General features: G+C 35.2%; 1 protein-coding gene across 3 annotated transcripts; it reads left to right on the forward strand.

Moving 5' to 3' along the window:
- The first annotated feature begins 152 nt into the window (after window positions 1–152).
- LOC134542846 (uncharacterized) lies at window positions 153–23,807 on the forward strand. 3 transcript variants are annotated; one of them, XM_063387412.1, is made up of 12 exons: window positions 153–644; window positions 2,838–2,954; window positions 3,042–3,245; window positions 8,260–8,493; window positions 10,186–10,344; window positions 12,873–13,031; window positions 14,738–14,872; window positions 16,452–16,615; window positions 19,114–19,263; window positions 20,511–20,687; window positions 20,963–21,125; window positions 22,444–23,807. In XM_063387412.1, exons 1-12 carry the CDS (start codon window positions 323–325, stop codon window positions 22,599–22,601), a joined length of 2,142 nt encoding a protein of 713 aa, XP_063243482.1. In that variant the 5' UTR covers window positions 153–322; the 3' UTR covers window positions 22,602–23,807. The 3 variants fall into 3 exon arrangements, with proteins under 3 accessions (XP_063243482.1, XP_063243483.1, XP_063243484.1); XM_063387413.1 differs by lacking the exon at window positions 19,114–19,263 and having other exon boundaries at window positions 174–644; XM_063387414.1 differs by lacking the exons at window positions 20,963–21,125; window positions 22,444–23,807 and having other exon boundaries at window positions 174–644; window positions 20,530–20,662.
- The last annotated feature ends 1,794 nt before the right edge of the window (window positions 23,808–25,601 follow it).

A 25,601-nucleotide genomic window follows, 5' to 3' on the forward strand; every position in this document is an offset into this window, starting at 1 on the left:
CACTAAAATTACATATGCACCTGGTTCAAAGTACATGCACGAATGCTAAACATCTGATACGTCCTGCGATGAGTTATTTACAAATACAAATACACCGTAGTATATATGGCTTTAATAATTCCATAGTCTGCTATCTCTTGTATTCTCAGTCTCTATGGTTTTTTGTTGTTATTTTATGTTGCTATGACTATAGATGGTTTTTTAATTCACGTGGCCGGCTTTTTTTCTTCATGGAGAGTATGGATTATTAAACATTACTGTTGAGTCTTCCTTGATTTGTGTGTTGAGTGATTTCATTATAGCAGCTGCCCTAAAATAAATAATGCATCATCGAGATGATCCTAATTGTCCGTTTCGAGAAGTTGTTTTGGAAGCTGTGAGGGAGTTGGAAGAAACGAAACAGAAATTTTCTGAAATAACAGAAAAAGTAAAAGATTTTGAAATAAAATTGAAGAACACCTTAAACATTATTCAGAAATGCGGAACGTTAACTTGCGGGGCGAGTAGTCAAGTACTTAGCAGTGTTGAAAACAGGAGGGTTGATGTTTCTGTTACCAAAAATAGCAGTCACCATCCTGTTCATACATCAGGGCAGAAGGGATGTGTTTCTCCAACAGGCCTTGAAGAAATTTCTATACACATAAGTAAGTCGGTTATGACCATTTCATTCAAATGACTACTCTGGTATAAACTTGCTGGTTGTGAAAATGGTAGGAAATTGGGCTATTTTATACTGTCGTGACTTTTTCGTACTAAAAAAAAAGTATTCAGAAAAACTGAGCAGAAGTTAGCTCTATCCGCCGGCTCAATCCGGCCGCCTGGGACAGAGAGCTTGGGAAAACGACAGCCTAAGTCATTCCACGCAACTACGGCAATTGCCAACAGAGTTTTTATATTTTTACAACAAAATGTGCAAACATAACGATAGAGCAGTTATATGGCGACCTTCATACATGTGTTTACTATCAATAAAAATTACATTTAGAGTGCGAACCATCTTACAGGTTGTCCCAGGAGCCCTGAAGGCCTCCAGTGTATTGTTTTAATAGAGTATATCACAAACCTTTTTTTTTTTCGGCCACTTTGGCCATTGGTTCTGATAGAGCTGGTACATAGGTACCTTCCTACAGGTAAGTATAGACTATCAAATAAAAAATAAATTAGCAAGCAAACTAATGTACAGGTTGCACCAGGGCCCTGATGCCCTTCAATGTGTTGTTTTCATGGAGTATATCACTAACATTTTTTTTGGCCACTAAAAATAATAATAAAAAATAACAGGTGCCACTGCGCACTGGCCACAAACTGGCACCACTAGGATATCTTGACCAGTTCTCAGCATGGTTTTTATTGTAGACTGAACACCGTGTGTGTGCCTGGGTAGGCAGGGCCTTTAAGGACTGGCCTCACTTGCCATTCTGGTTTTTTATGTTTTTTTGCTGATTCCTGATCTACATAAATAAAAATCTAAAAAATGGGCGGTGTGAGTAAAGTTGTGTCTATTACCTAGCTTTAGGAGCAAAGAAAATGAACTTGCAGTTAGTGACCAGAACAAATTCATAATTACGTGAGAATTCAATAAACCAACTTTGGGGAGGGGGAGATGAATCTGAGCCTTAATCACAATGGCCGATGAGTCATACATCAATCCTACACTAGGAAATATCCCCAAAGTTTGACAGTCCATTTAAAGTTCCCGGCAGGTTGTATGCTTTTGTCACCCTAACGATGCTGAATGCATATCACAGAAACACTTGAGTCTGGTTGTAACATGGCCTCTTGAGTCCATTCTCACCCTCGTAACCCATGAGACTAATACACAGTCCTTTCAAGCCCCAGCACACCATCTCGTCTGTCCACCTACTCCTCTAATAAGGATTGCAGAGGCCCAGCTCCGATTAGCCAAACCAACCAGCCAACCAGAAGGCTCTGATTGGCCTACATCTGCAGCCAATCTGGCGACCTTTTCCTCTGGGGTGAGTATTTAAAGGCAGGTGAATTTTCAAGAATCTTAGTTGGTAACTGCTACCCTGAAGATGGCTACACTGCGATGTTGCCTTCGACGCGGCTAGAGCCCACAAGCCAAGCAATTTCACCTACACCTCTGTCGTTCCACTCACTGATTGTGACTGACCATGTGAGTAGCGGCAGTTCTCACCTCACATCCTTGTAGCATGGAGCATCAGAGTTCCTTAATGCATCACTAGACCAGGCCGAAGACCTGTGCGAGCCACGGAGCAATGCACCCATCACAGCCTTTTTTGTTTTGTTTAGAACATAGCCCAACTTAAATTCTGACTATGCCTCGTTACAAAATTAAAGCTGCAAATGTATAATAAAAATAAGTTTACTTCATTAAAAAAAGGCATGTTTCACAATTTTTTTTTCCTTCAAAATTTAACCTTTTACTTTGATTAAAAAGTCAACAGAGTTATTAATAAATACAAACTTGAATTTTTTTCTTTAATTTTTTGTGTCTATATATAAACACACACATACATACACACATGGAGATTCCTAAAATATACACTAACATGTACCTATAAATTTGCATAAAAATAAATTAAAGAAATACAATTTCTGTTAAAAAAAAATTTCTTTGCCAAAGAAACCTTAAAACAAAACTTTTTATTACAATTACATTACATACAAACAAAATTATCATGTAAATTAAAATACCAATTTTAAAATTATTAATTGATAAAACTAATAAATAATTACTTTTCTACTGAAATTGCCTACGTTTTACGTACTAAGCTCAATTGAAATTATCCAAGCTGAATGATTGGACATACAATACTGTAAATGTGAGAACATGTGGGTGTTATGTTTCGCAGAAACTGAACCGTTGGAGACACTCCAGCCAGGAGATGTGACGGGTACTCCGGCTTCATCCTCAGCAAGGAAACATGGTTTACTTTTAGATGGCGGCACTGCAGACACCTTCCCACCAGGTACTTCAGCTCTGTTATGTTGATTTGTGATCTTTCATCATTCTCTCTTGTGCTTGATTCTTGGTAAAAGTTTATTTTTTCTCGTAGAGGAACCAAGTCAGAAGCGGTGCAAGACTGACAGCTGTCCAGCAGTGCAGGGGGGAAAAGATACTGAGAATGTTGAGCAAAAAGCGAACCAGCCTGGATGTACCCATGAAAATAAAATTGTTGCTGGAAGTGTTGTACCTGTGGTTGACAAAGGTTTTCAAGATGATCTCAGCAATAAGAAAAAAAATGGTCTTGCAAATGCAGGTACTGTAAGCTCTATGGGTTATTTCCTCTTTTGTTTGTGTTTACTGTGAAAATGCTGTCAGAATAATGGAGGTAAGAAGTAGGGGAGTTGGCATGTGCAATCCTCGCCAAGTTAATACTTGAAGTCAAAATGAGAATGACCCCCCTCCACACACTCACCCCTCTTTTTTATATGCAAATAAAAAAAAAATTAGGATATAATTAGGTTTAATGCTAATTCCGTACTGATATGTTGCAATCATGTTTGTTCGGCAATATTTACTTCATGATGGCATTTTATTGATTCTTCCTGGAGAGTTCTTTTCAAGCTCTCAACCAAATTGATAGCATATTAGCCTTTATACGGATACAATTTGTTTTGCTATCCAATTGCTAACCAGTTGACTTCAACTTCAGAACAGACACTCACAGTGGCGTAGCGTGCCATCTCGGCGCCTGGGGCGGGAGACCCATTTTGCCGCCCCCATTCTATAGGTGCTTAACTTAAAATTAAATTTCACATGCAATGAGGTACCTTTTATTGAAGTTAAAATAGGATGAGCGGTTTTACAAGTGGATTCTACGGGCCTTATGAGCAGCGAAGTCAGAAATAACTTTGTCAAAATCAATATTAGCAGCCAATTCTTGTTCAATCGACAATATAGCCAAGTTTGATAGTCTAGCGGAGCTCATAGTAGATCTGAGGTAATTTTTTATTAGCTTCAACTTCGAAAAACTTCTCTCACAACTTGCAACACTAATCGCCAAAGTCAAATATATACGAATCAAGATGACTATATTTGGAACCGAAATTCCGAGATTCAGTTTTTGAATGAACTGGAAGAGCTCCAGTGGTCCATTACCACTTATATGTTCCTCTGATTCAGAACAGGCAACAACAATAAACTGCTAAAGACGCTTCCACTCCATCTGAAACTCGTCCTTGTCGATGTCTTCTAATACATGGGAAAGATCACACTCGAACTTGCTGTCCAAAAGTTTCGCTGGCATCAAAAATCCGAACTTGTCCGATATTTCTTGAATTTGCTGGAATCGAGTCGTCATTTCTTGAATGATCTTGTCGAATGATGCGGTAATCTCTCGACGGATTTCCTGTTCGTGAGACAAAGCTGCATCTTCAGAAGATTCATCGCCATGCATGCGTTTTTTCCTGCGAATTCTTCTCGTTTTCAGTTCGATTCCGAGTTTTTCGCAGAGAGTCTTAGCAAAGTCAATTGATTCTTGCACGAAACTGTCTCTACTTTCCACTAAGAGGGTTTTCAAAGCGCAGAGTTTCTGAGCACACTTATCCACACTTAGTCCTCGTTGCTGCAGGTAAATCTGTGCGTCATCTACTTCAGGTAGCACTGCAGCCCAAAAGCCAAGAAAAGTTAGGAAGTTAAACGACTGCATGGCTGTCAGGAGAAGACTGGCTCCCGATCTTGTTTCAGAAGTTTGAGATGAATCTGTTAATTGTTCCAGTAACTTAAGAACTACCTCAAACTTATTTTTAAGCATCTTGACAGCTACATGTCTAGCGCTCCAGCGCGTTTCAGTGACTCGTTTTAATGCTTGACCTGTGACGGCAACCAAAGCGTTCCATCGAACAGTTGATGCGGAAAAGAAGGCAAACAGCTTCTCCAGAGTTCCAAAAAATGTCACGGAATCCACTGATTCAGAAGCAGCGTGTACCCCAGCCAAGTTTAGTGAGTGGTTTGTGCATGCAACGAATATAGCTTTCGGATTCGGTGCTTTAATCCGGGCTTGAACTCCATTGTGGATCCCTGACATTGTGGCAGCATTGTCATAAGCCTGTCCTCTCAGATTCTGTATGTCCAGTCCGTCTAATGTTATCTTCGCGATTATATCGTTGCTGAGATCTTCTGCATTTTTTCCTTTTGGTTCAAAGAAGTCAATGAAAGATTCTACCACGGCGACTTTTTCTCCTTCGATATGTACGTATCGCAGAACTTGGCTCATTTGGTCATTGTGGGAGATGACTGGTGTGCTGTCGAAGATTACGCAATAATATTTAGCTTCTTGAATACGACGGATGATGGTGGATCGAACTTGCTGTCCCAGTAAGTTTATAAATTCATTCTGGGTTTCTGGAGATAGATACGAAACTGAGACTCTTGCTCCCAGCTTTATCTTTGTCAGGTGTTCCATTAGAAGAGGGTCGTATTTAGCTAGGAGGTGCACTAACTCCAGAAAGTTCCCGCGATTGCCACTATCATCTCCTCGAATGTCTTCTCGATGTCCTCTGAAGGCCAGATTCTGTTTGGCTAAGAACTGGATAATATTCAGCAACCTGTACAGTACATCCCTCCACTTCTTCTCCTCACTTTCGAAAACTTCTTGTTGTTTCTGATCGATGGTTGCTTTACAGTTCAGGCGAACTTCCAACTCCTTCCATTTCAAGAAGCTCTGTTCATGGCCCAGGCTATTTTCATGGTCTCCTATTCTTGGATTTAGCTTCCACCATTTGTTGAATCCTTCTTCAGATGCGAAGTTAGAGCCGGAATTGCCAAACAGCTTGCAAGAAAAACAATACAAGGATTGCTTCAAAGGCGAGTACACCATCCATGTTCGGAGAACCTTTTCGCCGTTAGATAATGGTTTGTAGAACCACTCTTTGGTTAGTTTTCGGGTACCGCCTTTCGTTGAAGTCCCTGAGCGAACAACATCGGCAAATTTGGAATCGATGTGCTGTACTGAGTCAGATCCGCGACATACTAGAAGCGTTCTTACTTCGTCGGTCATAGGAGAAGGCCAGCAACCTACATCGTCGAGATTCACATCTTTGATTTCGGCAGGAGCAGAAGGCACGATTTCAATTATGTCTTCTTTGGCAACATTCACTTTTTCTGCAGGCTTATGACTAGATGCTTGAGGTACTTTTAATGAGTCGACTTCGTCTTGACCCTGCTCTGTGGTGGGACCAGAACTACTTCCAACTGCGACGGCAGGTACATCTTCTTCTTGTACCTGTAAAATAAGTTATGTATTCCCATGAATATTGGCCGGAGGACACGTTCGAATTTCAAATAAGTATTTTATCTATCACAAAACAAAAGTGGTTTTGGTGACGGCGCGGTTTGCCGGGCTTATAGGAAAATTTACAAACAAAATTGATTTTGTATGGCAGCTACCTTTTTTAGAGTTTCCCGGTAAAAACTGACTGAGTAAGCCATGTTATAGATGTTATTAAAAGATAAAATGACGAGAAATTTGAGAAAAATCGTTGGCGCCATTTTTGAGCTAAATGAAAAATTATGTTTTCTTTGTATGACAGGTACCATAAATAATCAAGATATCCAAAAACAAAAAAAAAATATTCCTAGACTACTACTAGATTTACAAAACATCCCCTATTGAAGTTTTAAATTCAAGTAGCAGGACAAAATTCAGTCGTAAACTTAAAAAGATGTACCTTAACTCAATGTAATTTATGTTAATATACTCCATACTTTTTAAACAATAATCAATGTTCAAACAGCTATTAGAGCAATTTTAAGTGTATTATAAAATAAGATTTAATGTACGAGTGTGACTCCGTACTCGCAGACAAACCTAGGTGAATAGGTTTTGCGAGACTAATGTAAGAAATATTGTAACTTTTGTAAACAATAAATAATTAATAATAATAATAATAATAATAATAATAATAATAATAATAATAATATAGGAGTTTTACTGTGTCCCGGTTTGCGGAAGTTGTTTGGTTTGCCCTGGGTTAAGGTCAAACTTTACAGTACAATGCGTAGTACTAAATTCAATGAGTGCGAAAGAGAGCCATCGACACGGGCCGACGCGTGAAACAAAAGATTTTGTATGAGTAATTAACATAATAAGGAGTGCCGCTCAACTCGGCTCGCGCGCGCCGGGCGGCGCGGCGTGATGCGATGTTGCCGTTCGTATGTAAACAAACAAACGTTATAAAGAGCTCTGTCAGTGATTTCGCAGTTTTTCTTTTAAATAAATATTAAAAAATAGTTGGTGCGCAAAATTTTAGATAAAAATGGAACATTATAGTGTGTCTGACACATGTAATGGATGAATCATAGATAAGATCTCAACCCGCTTCACCGGCGACCCGCCCCCGCGGGTTGCCGCCCGGGGCGGGCCGCCCCCTCCGCCCCACCCACGCTACGCCACTGGACACTCACTCCATAGAATAATACCTCCTTAGTCAGAATGAGAAATTACTTAATCATATTCTGCATGCATAGTAATATCGTAGCTGATACCATTAAATTTTGAAATACATTTCAAATTTTAGAATACATTTGAAGTAGGTATTTATGGCTGTGGTTACAAACTCACCAAAGAAAGAATTTTAACTTAATGGAATTGGGCTGATAATGAGAATAATTATTTGTTTTCTTTGTTCTTATTTTTATTTCTTATTAGTGGTACAAAAGGAATGAAATAAATAATGTTGTCAACATTTTGGTTATTGATAGACAATGTGTAATGATGTAATAAGAATGGATCATTTACGGAGTGAATGTGTGGGGAAAACGAAAGTAACCAGAGAAAACATACAGGCTCACTGTAACATCTGCCACATATCCCACATATCCTTATTTAACCTCGTTCGGAATCAAACCCGGATCACCGTGGTGGGAGACAAGTGATCAGACCACTCAGTCATAGTGGCCCCTGCTGGTACCAAAATTTGTCTGCTTGCAATGTCTTTAAATATGTGAACAGCATGAATAATATTTAAATATAGATAAAATCTAAACTGCCTAGACAAAGGAGTATGTCAAAAATTGTGTTTTTCAGGACAGACTTTTTTTAATTTTTAACTTTACACTGAAATCTGTATTGTGTACAGTGTATTTTGAAACAACATTTTCAAATGTGTGACATAGCTTTATTTTTAATTTACGTATTAGTATAAATTTATATGTTATTTGCCAATTTTTGACTTGTACTCTTTTGCCTAAACAGTCTCGAAATATGTACTTTTTTTTTGTTTGTTCAGAATTGTGTGTAACATATATTTGAATGTTTTTTTTTTGTCCAGAGTTGGCCAAGGACTCATTTAACCAGCTGTTGGATGTAATTTGCCCAAGAACTTTGGATGCTGTGAAATTCTTTGGTTTCAAGAAGTTGACAGAAGTGCAGGCACAAGTGATGCAACCAATGTTGCTAGGGAGGAACATGATCGTTTCTTTCAGGAGGGGTGCAGGGAAAACCCTCGCCTACCTCATCCCTGCGATAGAGATTATCTACCGCGCAAATTTCGAGCCATGTGACGGTGAGGAGTGTTTCATGGTGTGTGGTCGTTTCTCTCTCTTCTACAGAAGTATTACACATACATCAAGTGGACATCAGTGAACAAGTAATTGTGAAAATAAGATTCAAACTACAAGCTCTTGTTTAGCTAAATTGCAAACCGATCAAACTTCGTCAATCCGTTAGTGCATATTTCCTGGTTAATGCAATACGTCAGTTACTTGTTATGTCAGCTACACTGTCCTAGTAAATGCCTGGCTATGAAATATTATTTGAGCTTTGACAGGTATCATTTTCATGTTCGTGGCAGTTAAGAGTTTTCATTGTTGATCAAGATTTGATCATGTTTCATGTTGATGACCTACACAGAGAAATTATTTTGTAACATGTCCCAGATAACCATTAACCACACGGTACACAAGATCAGTCGGAACAAGCTAGGTAGCACACCACAATTTACAGAATGTGCCAATAACCCTTCGCACTCCCTTCTGCCAGGCATTTGCTAACTCGGTGCTCCATGTTTGGAAAGGCATCAACTAACTTCTTTATAGTTTCCTCCTTGGTATTCTGCTTCAACTGTTTCACTGCTTTAGCCAGTCACCGCTCTGAAAGCAGAACAGTGACAGAGTAGCAGCATTTTCAGCACACCTTAAGTCCGGTGTACTACACCCGTGTCATGTGTTAACTGGCCCCAATTCTCGCCCACATCAATGAATACAGATGTGTAACTCGGGTGTTTTCACAGTTTAATCAGTTGGATGTTTTGTGTTCAGCAAGGAGGAGTAAAATGGAGCATTTCGGCATGTAGCTATTTGGAGATAATGTAATTTTTCAGAGTTTATCATTTATGCTGGTTGATGGCCCCATCACTCGGGGCTTAACCCCTCCCCGCCAGACTTGTTGTTCAGCAAATGTTGTTCTACAAGATCTGTTCGAACATACAGCCATTGTCCTTGGCAGTCCTACGAGTGCTGCTATTTGCATCACAAATGCACAAACCCAGTTTTTATTTAGTTCTGATATCCGTGTTTTTATATGTATTATCCATTTATAGAGTCTACATATCACAAAAAAGTAATGAAAATGAAGGACTGGTCATGAAAAAGTTACAATGTCACAAAACTTTAATTTCCAACAGCCGTTTGCTGTTATTAATAGCTGTTTGCTATTATTAATTTCCAACAGCCATTTTATTTTTTTGATGCCTTACTTCAGTTTATAGTGTCACATTAAATATAAACTGTCCACTTAAATCAAGTGAAAATAATCTCTGAAAAAAGGTTTGAGCTTTCCAACATGAATATTGGCAAGTTCCTGTGAAAAGTAGATATATTTCGTATTATGTTTAGTTTGGCATATTATGTATCAAAACGATCTTGTGTAAAAAAAATTGTAAGAAAATTACTTGGTTGAGTTTTGAGATTTTTATAATTTGTTTTACCCAGAAAGGAAACCTTACAAGTGATTTAATACATTTACAGTTATAGTCAGAGTAACGTTTGCAATCTTTATTTATTTTTTATTTGTGGTGTTGGAAAAGTTGTACATTAAGAAATGAGGAAGGGGTTCATAAATATTATTTCCCCCCCCCCTCCCTCTCTCCAGCCCCATAGTTTCTCTCGACAGGCCTGTGCTGACTGTCTCAATCAAGTACCTAATGAAATAGAAAAAAAAGCTAGTCATGAAAACTATTTTTTTAAAATCTGTACAGGTGTTGGATGCGTAATCATATGTCCAACAAATGAACTGGTAATGCAGACCTATGGTGTAGTGTTGGGACTAATGCAGTATCACAAGCTGACATACGGGATGCTGTTGGAAACAAAGTTCAAAAACTCAATGATATCGGAGAGTGAAATGCTGTCTCAAGGTGAGTGATTTGTTTTGTTAATTGGATTCAGGTTTTGATGTGAAAGTCGCTGAATTGTTTAAACAGGATATTAACATCACATCAGTACTTTATATCTAATAATGAAAATTAATAATTCAATAATTATTATATATTAATTAAATTATAAAAAATAACCATTCCCAGAGAATAGGAAAAAAGAGGCTGCCTAGGAAAATGATGGGAGTTAAAGTAAACAAGAAGAAGGTTCCAAGGAAGACTAAGGAAAAGGTGGCAAGAGCATATCATTAAAGGAATGAAGGAGAGAGGAGAAGAACAAAACAGAGTGAAGGAGTGTAGTGTTTTAATACATGCCATTTTCCACCATCATAGTTCTCGGTTTACTGCTCAGTCTTCCCACAGGCCTGGCAACCTGAATTGTCCAATATCCCTACACTATACATATCTCCTTTCACTTTAAAATAACACTGAATAATTCTGAAACACTTCACTGCAGTCACTCTGTCCTACTTAATAGTTTCTTCTTTCTAAGTCTGTTCGCTAAGATCTTTTCATGTCGATGACCCATACCTTGCTTCCAGCCTGAAGGATAGGTAGATCTTGAGCCCCGCCTTTTCTGTCACATAACCTTCTGTTCATGGCTTTCCGTGCTAGATCGTTGCTCTTAAATCGTGTAACGGCATCCTTGTTTATCCACATGGGCTTAAGTTGTGATATATAGTCATAGTTAAGGTACCCCATAACTTTCATCCAAAAAGCAAATCAGTTTGAGATAAGCCTGAATCAAGTGGTGTGCATCTGTAAGAGAGAAGACCAAAATTCAGGTCTTCTGACATTGACAAAATACGTTTAGCAACATCTACGGCCTTCTCCGCTTTGCCGTTTGACGTGTTTTCTGGTTATCTCCACCCATTATTTATCGGATCTGGAACCCAGTATGTGCACCTCTTGGGTAGTCCTAGGAAGAAAACTTCAACTTGAACAAACTATTTCATTTGGGGACACTGATTCAACACAGATGGCATCCTTCTAAGTGTCAGTAATGCCCCTGCCGGGATGTTCCAGGAAGGGGACTGAACCTTCACTGTTTAGATTTTCTCCTTAATGAATTGTATTGAGTGTAACATTTCATTGGCGAGGGTTGATGAGATGGTAATGGAGAATTTATGAAATAAATGGGTAAGGAAAAGGTGAGTGCCTATAGAAAACCCACCCCACTACCGCAACTTACACAGCTTTTCCCACTTGCGAAAAATCTAGGTGTGTCCCTGTCTGGAATCGAACCGATCACCTTGGCAGGAGTGCAAGTGATCCGAACACTCAACCCAGTGGTTCCTATTTTTTGCTGAAACTGATTGTTGTAATTTTTATTAAGGCCCTGTCTCACTGTCAAATTTTTGTCTTTAACAATCAGGGGCGGCTTAAGGGCTGGGCAAGTCGGGCAACCGCCCTGGGCCACGCGATAGCTCTTTTACTATTCCAACACACCTGTAAAATGTTTGTCCTTAAATTGTATAATCATGTTCATTACATTATATAAACATATTTTATTAGGTCTTCAATAACGCTAAATTCATTGTTATTATTAATTTTTGTACTTTCGACATATAAATATATTAGCAAAACTATCACTATGTATTAAAATTCATGGTTGGCTTAAAATGTTGATTTAAAGAGTTTGTTCTTCAAATATTTCTGGAGTCTTCCTTTTTTCTAGAGGCTTTTATAATCACCAAAAAGGGGAGGGGAGCCTTTGGTGAAGCTACGCCCCCAAATATTAGGGTCCCGCAAAATCTAGTGCCACCTCTTTCAATAATATTTGACAATAGAGTTGGCGAGGTAGTTTTCAATGAGGTAGTTTTCAATGGAAAATGGCTTACAATTTTCTCCATCAAGTAAAGTTGAGTATGTTTTAAATCAAGTCACACTATCAAAGTTTGTTTTTGGTCTGAGTTATCTCAAACTTTTCAATTTTAATGATATTTTGAATTTAAATGATGCATCACAGTACTGAATGCAATTTTTGATGTCATAATTTTGTGCATTTTTAAAACTTTTTAAGCATCTGTATATTTAAATCACATTAATACTCTTTACATAATAAAATTTATTTTCATTGATTTTTAAAAGTTATAGTCACATAATTTGCCTTCTACGTATAAAATAATTCTGCATGCGACATTCATATTAACATCATTTTAGTTATTTCGTCTTAATAGCCTTTTGAATCAGCAATGTATTCTTTACCATTCTAAAGATTTGTTATGACGGAAAGTTACACTATTTCCGTTTTCGCTAAGTACGATTCTGATTGGATGATTCCTTTCAACATCCAAAATATTTTAGAACTCATCCTTTATGTAAAATATTTTGTGGAAACTGAAGTTATCCAACTTGTTAAACAAATATGGCTGCACTAGTGACATTTTTATTGAAGTTAAAACGCTCCAACATTATGTGACCAAACATATTGTAAGGTGTTTGAAGCAAAAGTTTGACAGTGTCAGAGGACCTTAAAAAGCTCAAGTGATATTAATTTTTTTTTGCAGGTGTTAATATCCTTGTGTCAACTCCAGTTAAACTGCTTCAGTGTATCACTGCAAAGAAAGCTGAGTTCAGCAAATTGCGATGTGTAGTCATCGACGACAGTGACTTCGTGTTGTCGAAATTTAGGAAAGACACGAAGAAGATTTTGCGCTTACTACCCAGTAAGAACATACAAATATTTTTTATGGTCGTAACTAGATTTATTTTGCAGCTTTGAAAAGGTAGTATTATTTAATTAATAAGTGTTTAGTTTGCTATTCATTACTGCCTTTGCTAAATGATGCATTATATGCAGAATGCTGGTTAAAACATGAAAAAAAAAAAAAATCATTTCTAACAGTCAGGACACAAGCAGACCTATCAAAACATGAATAAAGGAAAACTGTAACTATGTATAAATATTATTATATGGTTGTAAAAGCAATCATTAATTCTATGTGTAATTTGAATAGCTATAATTGTGAAAATTGGTTACGTAGCATGGTTACATCACTTTCAGCAGTCTTCTATGCTTTCCCCTTGCAAGAAATAGTGAATACTTGTATCCCAGTGCTTCAGTAGATAAATGGAAACCGACAGTAAAAATACACTCTGAGCGAACTTAAGATGCAGGCAGCGCAGTCATGCCACCTGGAGGCCTAGGTCAACAGTAGGAATACACATGAAATATGCAATCTGAAAATGAGTGTTTCAGAATAAGCCGAACTATAGAATGCAGAATAAAAGATCTTTCACTGTATTTTGCTAAGCTGATATACACCCGCCCCTCAGAGTAACTCTTCTGATTATTTCCAGGATAACAGAGCGATAATCAAAACAGTTTCAAATGAAGTATGTTTTCCCCATAAGACTGTATCTTAATCAAAATATGTAATTAGTTTTCCAATCAGGTAAGTGTGCTTGCTGACTACATTTTAATCAAGACACTACGTCCATAAAAAATTTATTTACAGTACAAATATAAGTCTAAATACATTTAAAGTAAATCAAAATAAAATTTATTTAATGTTGAATAATGTTTTTACACTAAGCAACTTCAAATAAAATTTAAAAACAATTCATGTATCATATTGTTTACATAATAGGGCTTGGGCATAGCATTCCTAAGTAGGCGGCAAACACGTTTTTGAGTTACAAAATGATAATGTTATTAATATAGGAGATATATTTCAGTTCTAATAAGATTTAAAAAAAAAGCATAACTTTATGTTTTCTATTATTAGATAATTATTTAACAAGTTGACGTAATTTCTAACTCTGTTGTTTGCTAAATGTGCGTCTGCCATGATTTGCCACTAGTGCATTCTAGTAGGCATGAGCTAACTAGCCCTGAAAGTTTCTAGCTTTACTCTCCAGGGATGCTCCTGACATGCAGGATGGCGTAAAATAAACATTGGCTGAACACTCGGGCCATCGTCGGAGATAAATATGCAGTTAAGGAAGCGAATAGCTATTAATGAAACAGCAAATTATTGTTTGTTGATTCGTCACATCATTAACTCGTTGCATTTTATTTAATACTACACAAGTGCTATTATCTTTGTACGCACACGGAAATAAAAAGAAAGAAAACAACGCTACTTAGAATCTTCCCATAGTTGATTGGCATCTCGTTACTTCAAATCACGCTAATCAAACAGCGTTACTTCGAGGAATGGATGTACTATGTGTCGATATGTTCAACTTTTTTTAAAACCTTTCAATCTCACTCTTTCCTGCATTTTACACTCTTTTCTTGTGGTTCAACATAAATAGTTATACATTTGAAAGGTTTCTCTCTTTATATTTTATACCACGTGTAGCAAAGTTTATTTTTGGTCTCTTGTAAATAGCAAAGAAGTGGGATTACTCTGTATTTTTTTTTTAGGTAGTAAGCAGGTAGTGTTGTTCACTGCAAATGAAATTTCTTCCTCATTAAAAGTGGAGCAGCTGCTACCTGGAACATCATTCATCGCTGTGAGGAGCAGAGGAACTGGTTTACTTCCAAAAGGACTTGAACATTGTAAGCGTATTCATGATTTTGTAGGTTTTCCATCTGAATGGTTCTTTGTATTTGCTAAGCTGCATGAACCATTTCCTCAGTTGATTGTTTTAAAAAATGTATTTTCGCTAAAGTAAATTATAGACAGTGTTCTATATAAATTCATAACAATAACTCTTACATTCAGTGAGAGTTAAAAAAATTCTAAACTTACAAGAAAAAAAACTATTTGAATAATAACAAATGAGAAAAAAGATCATCTCACTGTAAAAACTTAAAATTCTGACTTTCATAAATGAATACATTCAAAGAACCATTTTATTAATTCATGAGGAAAAAAAATTTTGATATTCATGTGCATAGCATCATAAATGCTGGCAAATTGAGGACAGTGAATATAACACCAGACAATTTGAGAATTGTTTAAATTACATGGGCCTAAAACTTTAGACAGCTTATTATCTCAGAAAATAACAAACTGTTTATGTTTATGAGTATTAAAAACAAATAGTAAAACTAATTTTATAGAACTTCCTTCCTTCTCTCTGAAGGAATTTTTTTTTTAATTTGGTAGAAAATAAAGAAATAGAACTATAATTTAGTTGTCCTGATATCTTATTGTAACTGTCATATATATTGTAAAATGTACTAAAATTTTGCTTATTGAAAACAGTTACCTAAACTTAATTTAACTATTATTATTATTATTATTATTATTATTATGTATACATTGTACAATAATTTTTCTAGATATGTAATATTTAATGTATTTTAAGGAAGTAAAGATGTTTGTATGTTTTGTTTTTAATTAATGTAAATAGCAATGAATGTTCATATATTTTACATTGTATGACTTGACATATTCTATATCCCAGAACCTGGGCTCAATGTGGGATCCACAGAATTATTAATATTAATTAAATATTATTTTGCTATATGTTTGGTTGCTGAGGGAAAATTAATAATACATATTGGCAGCACAATCTTTAGTGGTTGCATGTCTGTGGCATACATATGTAATTTACTTCAGCCCACTATGCATATATCCATTAATGGCTGGTGAATTGAAAACATGCGTGTTTACCTTACATACTGTTAATGTTTTTTTTTTTGGCAAGAATTAATAGAAATTTCATCAGTAACATTTTTGCCACTGCCTACTGAACTGATGTACCAAACATGTAAAATAATGTAATAGTGTAGTAGAAAGAAGAAAGAAATGACAAGGCATCTTAGCTTGCATGTTGTTTTTGGACCTTCACCCACAGCAAGCTATCAGATTTCACAAATGAACTGTTTGCTACCAATAACAACTTTAAGAGAGCATGTTATGTGTATACAAGTGTGTGTGTGTACACGTGTGTGCATGCGTGGTTTTTTTTTAACTTAATTTTTCTATATAAACATTTATTCATAAAACTATAAATTACAAAATTTATCATGATCATAATTTAAACTAATATCATTTTACCAAAATGATAAACAAATGTTTTAACGGTAAAGGCATGTTTTTACCAAAAATGTAAGTACAAACAGTTTTAAGTCTCTAACAGAAGTTTATCAACCTACACTTTGAATTGTTTTTTGTTATTTTCTTCAGATTTTGTGCATTGCGAAGCTGTGAAGCGCACCTTCCTTGTCTTTAAGCTGCTTCAAAACTGGCATCAGTTCGAGAAAGTTGTGGTGGTCTTCCGAAGACTGTATCACGTGACCTACTTCGGGCGCTGGTTGCCGCGTCTCGGCATCCCTGTCTACGCCATGAATGTCAGTTCCTTTTCTTAACTAAGAATATATATTTTAGATTGGGCATAGATGGCTTGATGGGGTCTGCTGACTAAGAGTTTATCAAAAGAAATAATATACATAAAATTATATTTAAGAAAAGTTGTAATATGTTGCTCTATGGTTGTACACTGCATGTACACAGTTGTAAATAAATTGTGCAAACATAACATTCTAGAAAACGTGAATCCACCAAGAAGAAATAAATAACGTGTGTAACTCAGAAGTGTACATGTGATAGAAGTGATACTTCTTTGGCAATTCAAACCTCGACTCGTAAGTATATCAAAAGGGGTAAAATGGCAGCAAGAGGAAAAGAAAGACCATTTTTCTAAATAAACACAAATTAACAAAATATTACTCATTTAAAAATAACTGCTCAATATATCAATAATTATGATTAATTAACAATAAATATTACTCACTGTTGAAATAATCATAACATAACATGTTATATTGAGATTTTTAGGTCCCCAACTATAAAACGATAACAATTCTTACTACAATTTATACACATTTTAAAAAGTAACTAAACTTTGATTAATTTTAATCCTCAACCACATAATACTACTTAGTATTACTCAGCGAAAACATTTATACAATTTAATAACAAGATAATACAGCATGAGAATTTTGGCTTTAATTTCTATTTCAAGTGTTTAAGAATCCTAACTTTTTATAATTATTATTATTTTGTTTTAAATAGAAAAAACTAAATAAACATGATTAACAAAATTATTACTCACTTAAAAATAACAGGTCAGGATATCAATAATTATTGAGCAATCAATATTAATTAACAATAAATAGTACTGTTGAAATACTCAAACCATAAAGAATTATTTTATAATTATTAAAGCTAGGGTTGATTATAATAAACTAGTTTTTAATTTAATTTTATATTATGTATAGATTTTAAGTACATAATTAAAATAATACGTACTTGAAGAACACCATTTTCTTGCGAAGATGGCCAGTGGCGCTGCGCATAATAACCTTAAACTTTGTTGTGTTGCACTCTGCCCAAATCGGGAGGCGTCCGGTGCAAGCGGGTTCCAACCGGCGCGACCCGCCTATCCCTGCAGCATGGCAAGGTTCAATCTGACCCGCAAGCTGCCACATGGAGCCCGCGGGCCGTCAAGTTCTCTGCACCATCCGCAACCATTTAGCGTCTGAAATCGTTTTACAACAATGTTTCACAAAAATGTTGCATTAAAATTAGGCCTAGAAATTTTACTCCCATCGTACCCAAAGAAATTTCACTTAAAAAATCAGAACATTAGAGGCCAAATGGTTAGTGATTTAATAAGTTGACATAGTTATTGATATGTACAAAACTTGTATTATGTTATTATTTTTCATTTTTGCATATATTCGGGAGATTCCTGAACCATACACAAATATGTACATATGAATTGGCATAACAATAAATTTAAGACGTATAATTTCTGTTGAAATCATTTCATCAAAATAATAACCATAAAACTAACATATTCATTACTGTACAATTACAATACATCACAAATAAAAATGTTGATAACAGAAGGTGAGAAAAAGTAGAATGTCAGATCAAAGACTTTACCTTTATACCTGTGGTTATTGAGGGTTATGAAAAATCTGTGATCGAAATGTTTAACTTTTCAATCCCTACAAAAAAATAATTCTAAAAACTCATAAATATTGCCTTGGCCTTTATTGTGAATGTGATCTGTACATTTCACAGAACTTGTAAGGTTTTCTATGAATTGTATCGAGCATCTCAAAACTCAACTGGACCCCAGGGATTATCTACCCCCTCCATTCCCCCCATATACTTCTTCCTTTTTCAAAGGTCCTGCAGATTTGCACATGACCTTTAAGATGATAATGACTTTTGAAACACCCAGCAGTTATCGGCTCGTGGCTCATAAATTGTAATGTTCCAGGGTTGAGATCAAACCCAAAATCCTTGCGACACGTGTGAACTCATGAAAGAGAGACTTCTGATTCTAAATGACATTTAGCTGGGTGGTTGAGTGATTAATTAAATAATAATTATGCCATGTGAAGTTCCCTTGATATATTTATATGTTATAAACCAATGTTTGTTTTTACTGCAAGTTCTCATTTCCACCACTATTAATGTGCTGTACCTATTACATGTGTTCGAGGTTACAGTTGTTAAGTCAGACCAATCGTCTTTCATTAATGAGATCTGATTCAATCCCTGGTCTGTGAAATCTGGAATTTTCACAAGTAAGAATTGGGATGCATCTTGCAGTGAACATGTTGGTTTTCTATAGGTAGTCCTTTTCACCCCACCAATGCATTCTTATTTCATAAACCTACATCATCTCTAATGTCTCCAAACTTTATAAGTTGTTTGTTTTTAATTCAAAGCAGTGACAAGTGTTTGATTTGCAGCTATAGTTGATAGACATATGTATTTGAGTAAGCCATTAATTGTTATATAATGTTGTATCATTTTTTATGCCTTTCAGAATAGATTTGGAACCAAAGAACAAATAAATACTTTCCTTGAATTTTGCTCTGTAAAAACGGGAGTGCTGTTGTGCTTTTCGGATTTGAGTTTTGGTTTGGACATTCCTGCAGTGAGTTGGGTCATTCACTACGACTGTGTTACTGTTGAGGTAAAATATTATTTCAAATTTACTTTTGATTATAGTTTATGTGGAATGTAGAGTGACATTTGAATTAGAACAAGAAACATTCTTGAAATGTTCTTAAAATAAAATAAATAAATAAACGTTAGAAAATTACTGTCTGATTTTTTTAGACAAGGTTTGCACTGGCATTTAAGTACGACATTTAAGTAGTCAAAAGCTAGTGATGCCCTTGGGTGTCATTAATAAACTATTACACTGTAAGAGTTGTATATTATGGCAATTATCGTAATATGTACTGTTTTGACTGGTAAGTTACACTTGTCATTGCAAACAAAACACTTCTGGTTCAATCTTGAGTAACTTAGTCATCCGTTTCCTTCTTTTGTGCTGGAACCAGGCCAAACTAAACATTTCTTATTTGCACAGCTCTTTGTAGGCACATCAAAGTACATATTTTTATATGTATAAAGCAAGTAAATTTTTTTTGTGTTAGGATGAGAAGAGGAGAAGGTAATGTTTACAGAAATACATACAACTCACTTTTTTACAACTCTCGCATTAAATACCTGCTTTATTTGAAACTCCATAGATTCATAAAGGGAAGGAGGTAAACCATTCATCCATCATATGTCAGGCAATTGTTTATTATTTAAAAAAAATATTTTTTTATAATAATAATTATTGCTTCAATAATACTGACATTGAACATAACTCTCATAAAGTCTATCAATATGTGCTATTTATCATTAAGAAATTACAGGTTTCAAGAAGAAAATCTAAAAAAAAATATTAATTATGAACAATTACTTTTAAAAAATAGAGAGAAAATCTTGTCTTTAACAGACTTACTTGAACTTGCTTCAGTGAAGAAAACCTGCCCTCTCGTAACTGTATACATAGCTGTTTTATAAGATTGACCACCAACTATTTGACTTGACATGTGAGTGAATTCAACGTAATGTTTGCAACATTCTGCCACACCAATGCTCTATGCTCTACCACTATTTTTGCACATTACATGTCTTGCAATGATTGCTTTTACAAGTGAAAATTCTTCCAACACCCCACTTTTAGAACTCTAGATTTATTTAAAACTTTATTTGGATTAAATTCTTTATAATTTTATTTGTTACAAATTATTTTTGTAAAATTTTTTGCTTAACTTAAAGTTAATTGTTTATTCACAAGTTCATAAATTACTTTTAAATATTCATGTATTTTAAGGTGATTTTTTTTTTGTTCTTGAGGTACTGAACCAGTTTTTTTTACAGGATTATGTTTGTAACGCAGGACTTACAGCTCGTGGAATCAATGGCAAAGGAAAGTCACTGATATTACTTTATCCTAGCCAGAAGGATTTGCTCTGTATGCTACAGGAAAACGGGATAGTGCCTAGAAAATATGTTTTTAAAGATGCAGAAAATGGAATGAAGGTTTTCCATAAAAAGGTAAGAACATTTTTTTAAATATTGTAATGAAGAACATCTTGAAAAACTACATGGCGTGTTAATTGTCTTTGGTCATTCGATAATATTCCTTGCTGTGGATTAGATTCAAAGTACATCAGGATGGCAACTATCTACACAGTTTTACACCTGCAACCATCGTCAAGACATTCTCCAAGTGTTTATGTTTGTGCTAGGAATAGTCATCTTAGCTGGGCATGATTGTGACACTGGTAACAAAGTAAATATTTAATAAAATATGTTGTTATTTTTTCCAGCTACAAGAACTGGTCTGTAGCAATAAAATCATGAAGAATGCTGCCAGGAAGGTCATGTATGCGAGTCTCAGCATCATGAAGCACAGCTCCCACCTGCTGCCTCAGCAGTCCTTGGAACTTGCCGAAGCATTTGGTCTCGAGTCGTTGCCAGAGTTGGGAGACAGTATCCTTTGCTCTGTACGTAGTGGGAGCTGTGATCTCCTTTTACCTGCGATCCGTGATCAGTTACCGTTCTGGAAAGTCAGTCTGTGATAGCTCGCCAGTGAAATTTCAATTTAGTTGTTTGTAAAAATATCCCTCGTGTAAATGTTGGGTGAAGATAAAAGCATTTGTGTACAGGAGTGTATGCAGAATTTCAGTTCGGGTGGGATTGGAGGGCCTAGAACTACTTTGCCCAATGTTTTCTGCAAATATTTCCTTTTGTTGGTGGGAATGATAGATTTTGCATAAACTTTTACAAAAATGATTTGTAGCAAAAAAAAAAGTATATAGAATTTAACCAATTAAAGTTTTTCAATAAAACTACAGTTCTAAAAGTGGGGTGTTAAAGAATTTGCACTTGTAATTTCATTTATTGCAAGACTTGAAACTTACAAAAATAATGGTAAAGCATTGCTGTGGCAGAATGTTGCAAACATTGTGTTGAATTCACTCATATGTCAAGTCAACTAGTGGGTGGTCAATTGAATAAAACAGCAATGTATAGAGTTCTGAGAGGACAGGTTTTCTTTACTGAAGCAAGTTCAAGTAAGTTTTTTAAAGACAAGAGTTTCTCACCATTTTTTTTAACAATTTTTTTGTAATTAATATTATTATTTTAGATTTAGATTGATTATCCTTTGTTTCCTTCCTGTTTCCTCTACGTATTTTAATTATAAATTTTGCTTGACTTTTTACTAATTGCAAATAACATGTAGTAGGCTACATATCTAGTCCAAATATTAACAACAAAATTGTAATATGCAATGCTTACGTGGTGGAAATTTTACATGAATTGCAATAAAACAAGCGCAACCTTTATGGAAAGATAGCAAGGCCATGTGGTGTATAACTTTTTAACACTGCAATTCATATCCTTGGACTTTCGAGAATTTATATAACTGTGATGTGAATGAACTATTTTTTTTTTAATTTAATGTTAAATTATCGAGTTCTCCATTCTTCATGTTTTTATTGCTGCTGGAATCCCTTACCCAAAGGTTAATCTGTTCGGATCATTGCTGAAATGTTGGCAAGTGTGGCCCAAGACACATTCTCATTCCTCGTTTGCAGCACATTCCAACCCAGTGACTGTTTACCAAGGGTTCGCCATTGCATATCTGCTAGTTCATTGAGTTTTTTTATCAGTTAAATGTTAAGTTAACAAAATAATACATTAGTTTGTTGCTCATGTACCATATTGGTGATGTTCCTTCGCACGTTTCAGAGGTTTTAAATCTTTTGCGTGAGTAAATATTTCCCATCTTAACTGTCAACTCCAGATAAGAGCAGCACAGCACGCCAAAAGAAAAGGCTAAAACCAAGAAAAAAACCATGCAAGAACAAGAAATCTCGAAAAGGAACAAGCAAAAGGACATTGAAGCAATTCAAGGGAACTGCCCAGCATCTCGTGGATGAAGTTAAATTATCTGTGATTTAAAAATAAAGATGTGTGTGTTTACCAGTTAATATGGCTGTGAGACTCAAACGTCTAACTGAAACTGTAGCACAGTTTCAGCAGCATTTTGCCAGCTCTTAACATTTCGGAAACTTCTGTTTCGAATGGTGATACGACTGCCTTTTTGAGTTTTTTTTATCTTCGCGTGCAACATTAAAAGTTTTCAAGATGAAGCATTCTAAAGATTCAGTACATTAAATAGGTCAGTTTAGTTGGACAAGTTGATGAGTGTGAGGAACTAAAGTAAAATCTTGTGTGAAGACTTTCATCATTCTCTCATACCAAGGTTCTGTGCTTCCAGAATCACAGCGTGATGCATCAAACTGGACCTTGTAAAGTAAATGTGAAAGTTATTTTAAACACAAGTTGTTAACCTATTCATGGAAATAGTATGCTAAGATTTTGAAATTTAAATGGGAAAAAAATTAAGTAACCATCACATTTTTTTTTACTATGATGATTTTTAATCATGGCAAAATATGTTTGTAAATGTCCTGGCATAAGAATGGCCTTCCATTTATCTTCAATCGCCCATTTGTAGGATTGAACTATGACATTTGTTCAAGTGAACTTTTTTCATGACAGCTACTTTGTTTAAAATATAAACCCTCTTAAGACTTATGTTTAGTATGGCCTGCAATTAGAATTACATGATTATATTTACATCAAACTCCTAATTCAGTTACGTGGGCTTCAAACTGATGTCACCAATAATAATCCATACTAAGTAATTTTTTCTTAACTTTGAAAATTAATGTCTCTTAGATGAGTGTATCTTAAATGAGTGGTATCCGAGATTTGAGTTAATACTAAATACTGTATCTTTTCAAATTTATTTTAATCCATGTACAGAGTTTGGTGTTTATACTAAATTTTCATTTGCGTGCAAAAATTGCTTGCACGTAGCTTTTAGGAATATACAATAAGTCATATTGCTTAAGGACATTTTGTTGAGGTGTAGCATGGACTTAAGTTCATAGGTCCATGAGTTTGGCCAAAATATTATCTATGAAATGAAATGAAATACTTACCCATACCTACTTTCTTATAATTTATGTTCATGGTGCACTAAATTTATAATTTTTTAAGATGTTTGATGAAGTACTTTTTTTTTTCTGTGTTCATAATTTTTTATAGTTTTGAAATATGATTGTAATATATGAATTTATTACAGATTTTTGATTTAAATTGATTGAACTTTTGTATTACCTACATGTACGCACAGACACACCTTATGGAATGGTAATGTTTTTTACGTAAAATGGTTGCAAAAATTTTAAGATGATGGTCTCCAAGATTTCTGTGAGTGAGCGCTCCGAGCTGACCTGGCGCTCATGTGTTGGGTCATGCAGAGGATTGGGACTGAAATATTGAATAGGGCCCTTCCCCTTCCCCTCCCCGCAGTTTGATAAGGACAAGATTCTATGGTTTTGTATTTAAAATACGAGTTTTCAGTGTTATTGGTTTATTTTTTTATGAACTCTGCTTATTTATAAATATAGCATATTATTAAACAGACACTTAAATTTTCATAATTCATATTTCACCAAAACAGTTTATTGCGACTGATGCGATGCTCTTTTACAATATAATGATTTTTAATAAGCATTTCTAACTACTCTGAACAATAAACATAAATCTGCAAGTAATTATATGTTTAAAAAATGTAGGTACCAATGCAGTAATGTAAAAATGAGTTACTAATAACAGTGAAAAGATAAAAAAAAGTTAAAAAAATAAAATAAATCTATTTAGTACATCAATTAGATATGTCCTTCGTGCTAACTATATTACATTCCTTTAGTTTAACGTATTAAAAGAAATCAGTTTTTGTGTTGAGTTAAATTTTTGACTAAAAATGCTGATTATTTTGTGATTTCAGTTGCATTATGGTGCTTTATGGTGTATTAATTTGCATCTCCTTGTTATATGGTGTATTGACATGCTCATTGGTGTAGCCAGGATTTGTGTATGGGGGGTGTCAGGAAGCATGCCCCCCCCCCCCCCGTATTAAAACGGGGGGTCCGGGGGTCCTCCCCCGGGAAAATTTGGATTTTAAGGTGTAAAATAGTGCTATTTTAGCAGTTTTCAGTTCTTAAATTTAAATATTGTAATGGTAAAATTTTTATTAATTTTAATATGAAATTTGTTTGAGTGATTAATAAGAAATTAATTAAAGATTTGGTGCAAAGGGGGGGGGGGGGGGTTTGAACCCCTAACCCTCCCTCCCCGGCTACGCCCCTGGACATGCTTTTCTGCGTTATTTTGGTTTTATCGAAATCCTCTATATAATCTTATCCCTAATTATAGAATATTTCCATTGTTGTGGGGAAGATTTCCAAGTAAGTTGTTACGGCTGATTCTATTGAACCACTATGAGATTTTTGTGCTGGCATTTAATGAGTAAAGCGATGTATAAGCTGTGTGAGATGTATTTTGCTGCACTAGCTTGTTGATGCGCCAGAATGCCACCTGACTCATTGCTGCCCGAGCTCAAGCTGCTAAATGGTGCAACTCCAAGAAGAACTAGTCTTGGGATCTGGTGCATGTGTTCTGGAAAACCTGATTCCATCTGGGAATGAGGTTTCCTATTGGCATTCTTTGCTTGAAATAATAGACAGGGAAAACAGGAAACAAAATAGGTACCTATCTTCGAAACCTGGAAATAACAGAGAAAATGACTAATTCAAAGTTACTAAGCTGAAATAGTGATCTCAAAACCAGAGAGTATTTTAGTAAAAAATTCATGTGTACTTACAAAAACCACTTGTTTTTTTTTATCATTCATTAAACTTAAGACAAATAATCAATGAATCAACTGGGTATTGATTTAATGAATTGAAGCACAATCATTTGTTGTTAGTGATTCACCTATGGTTACAATCAATAATGTATAGTTTCAAATTTTGATCAAATGTAGTGGTTTTATAATAGAGATGGCAACATTGGTTGCATAGCATTCATGGAAATGATAACATACAT

This window comes from Bacillus rossius (genome assembly GCF_032445375.1).
Source record: "Bacillus rossius redtenbacheri isolate Brsri chromosome 9 unlocalized genomic scaffold, Brsri_v3 Brsri_v3_scf9_2, whole genome shotgun sequence".
Lineage (NCBI taxonomy): Eukaryota > Metazoa > Arthropoda > Insecta > Phasmatodea > Bacillidae > Bacillus > Bacillus rossius.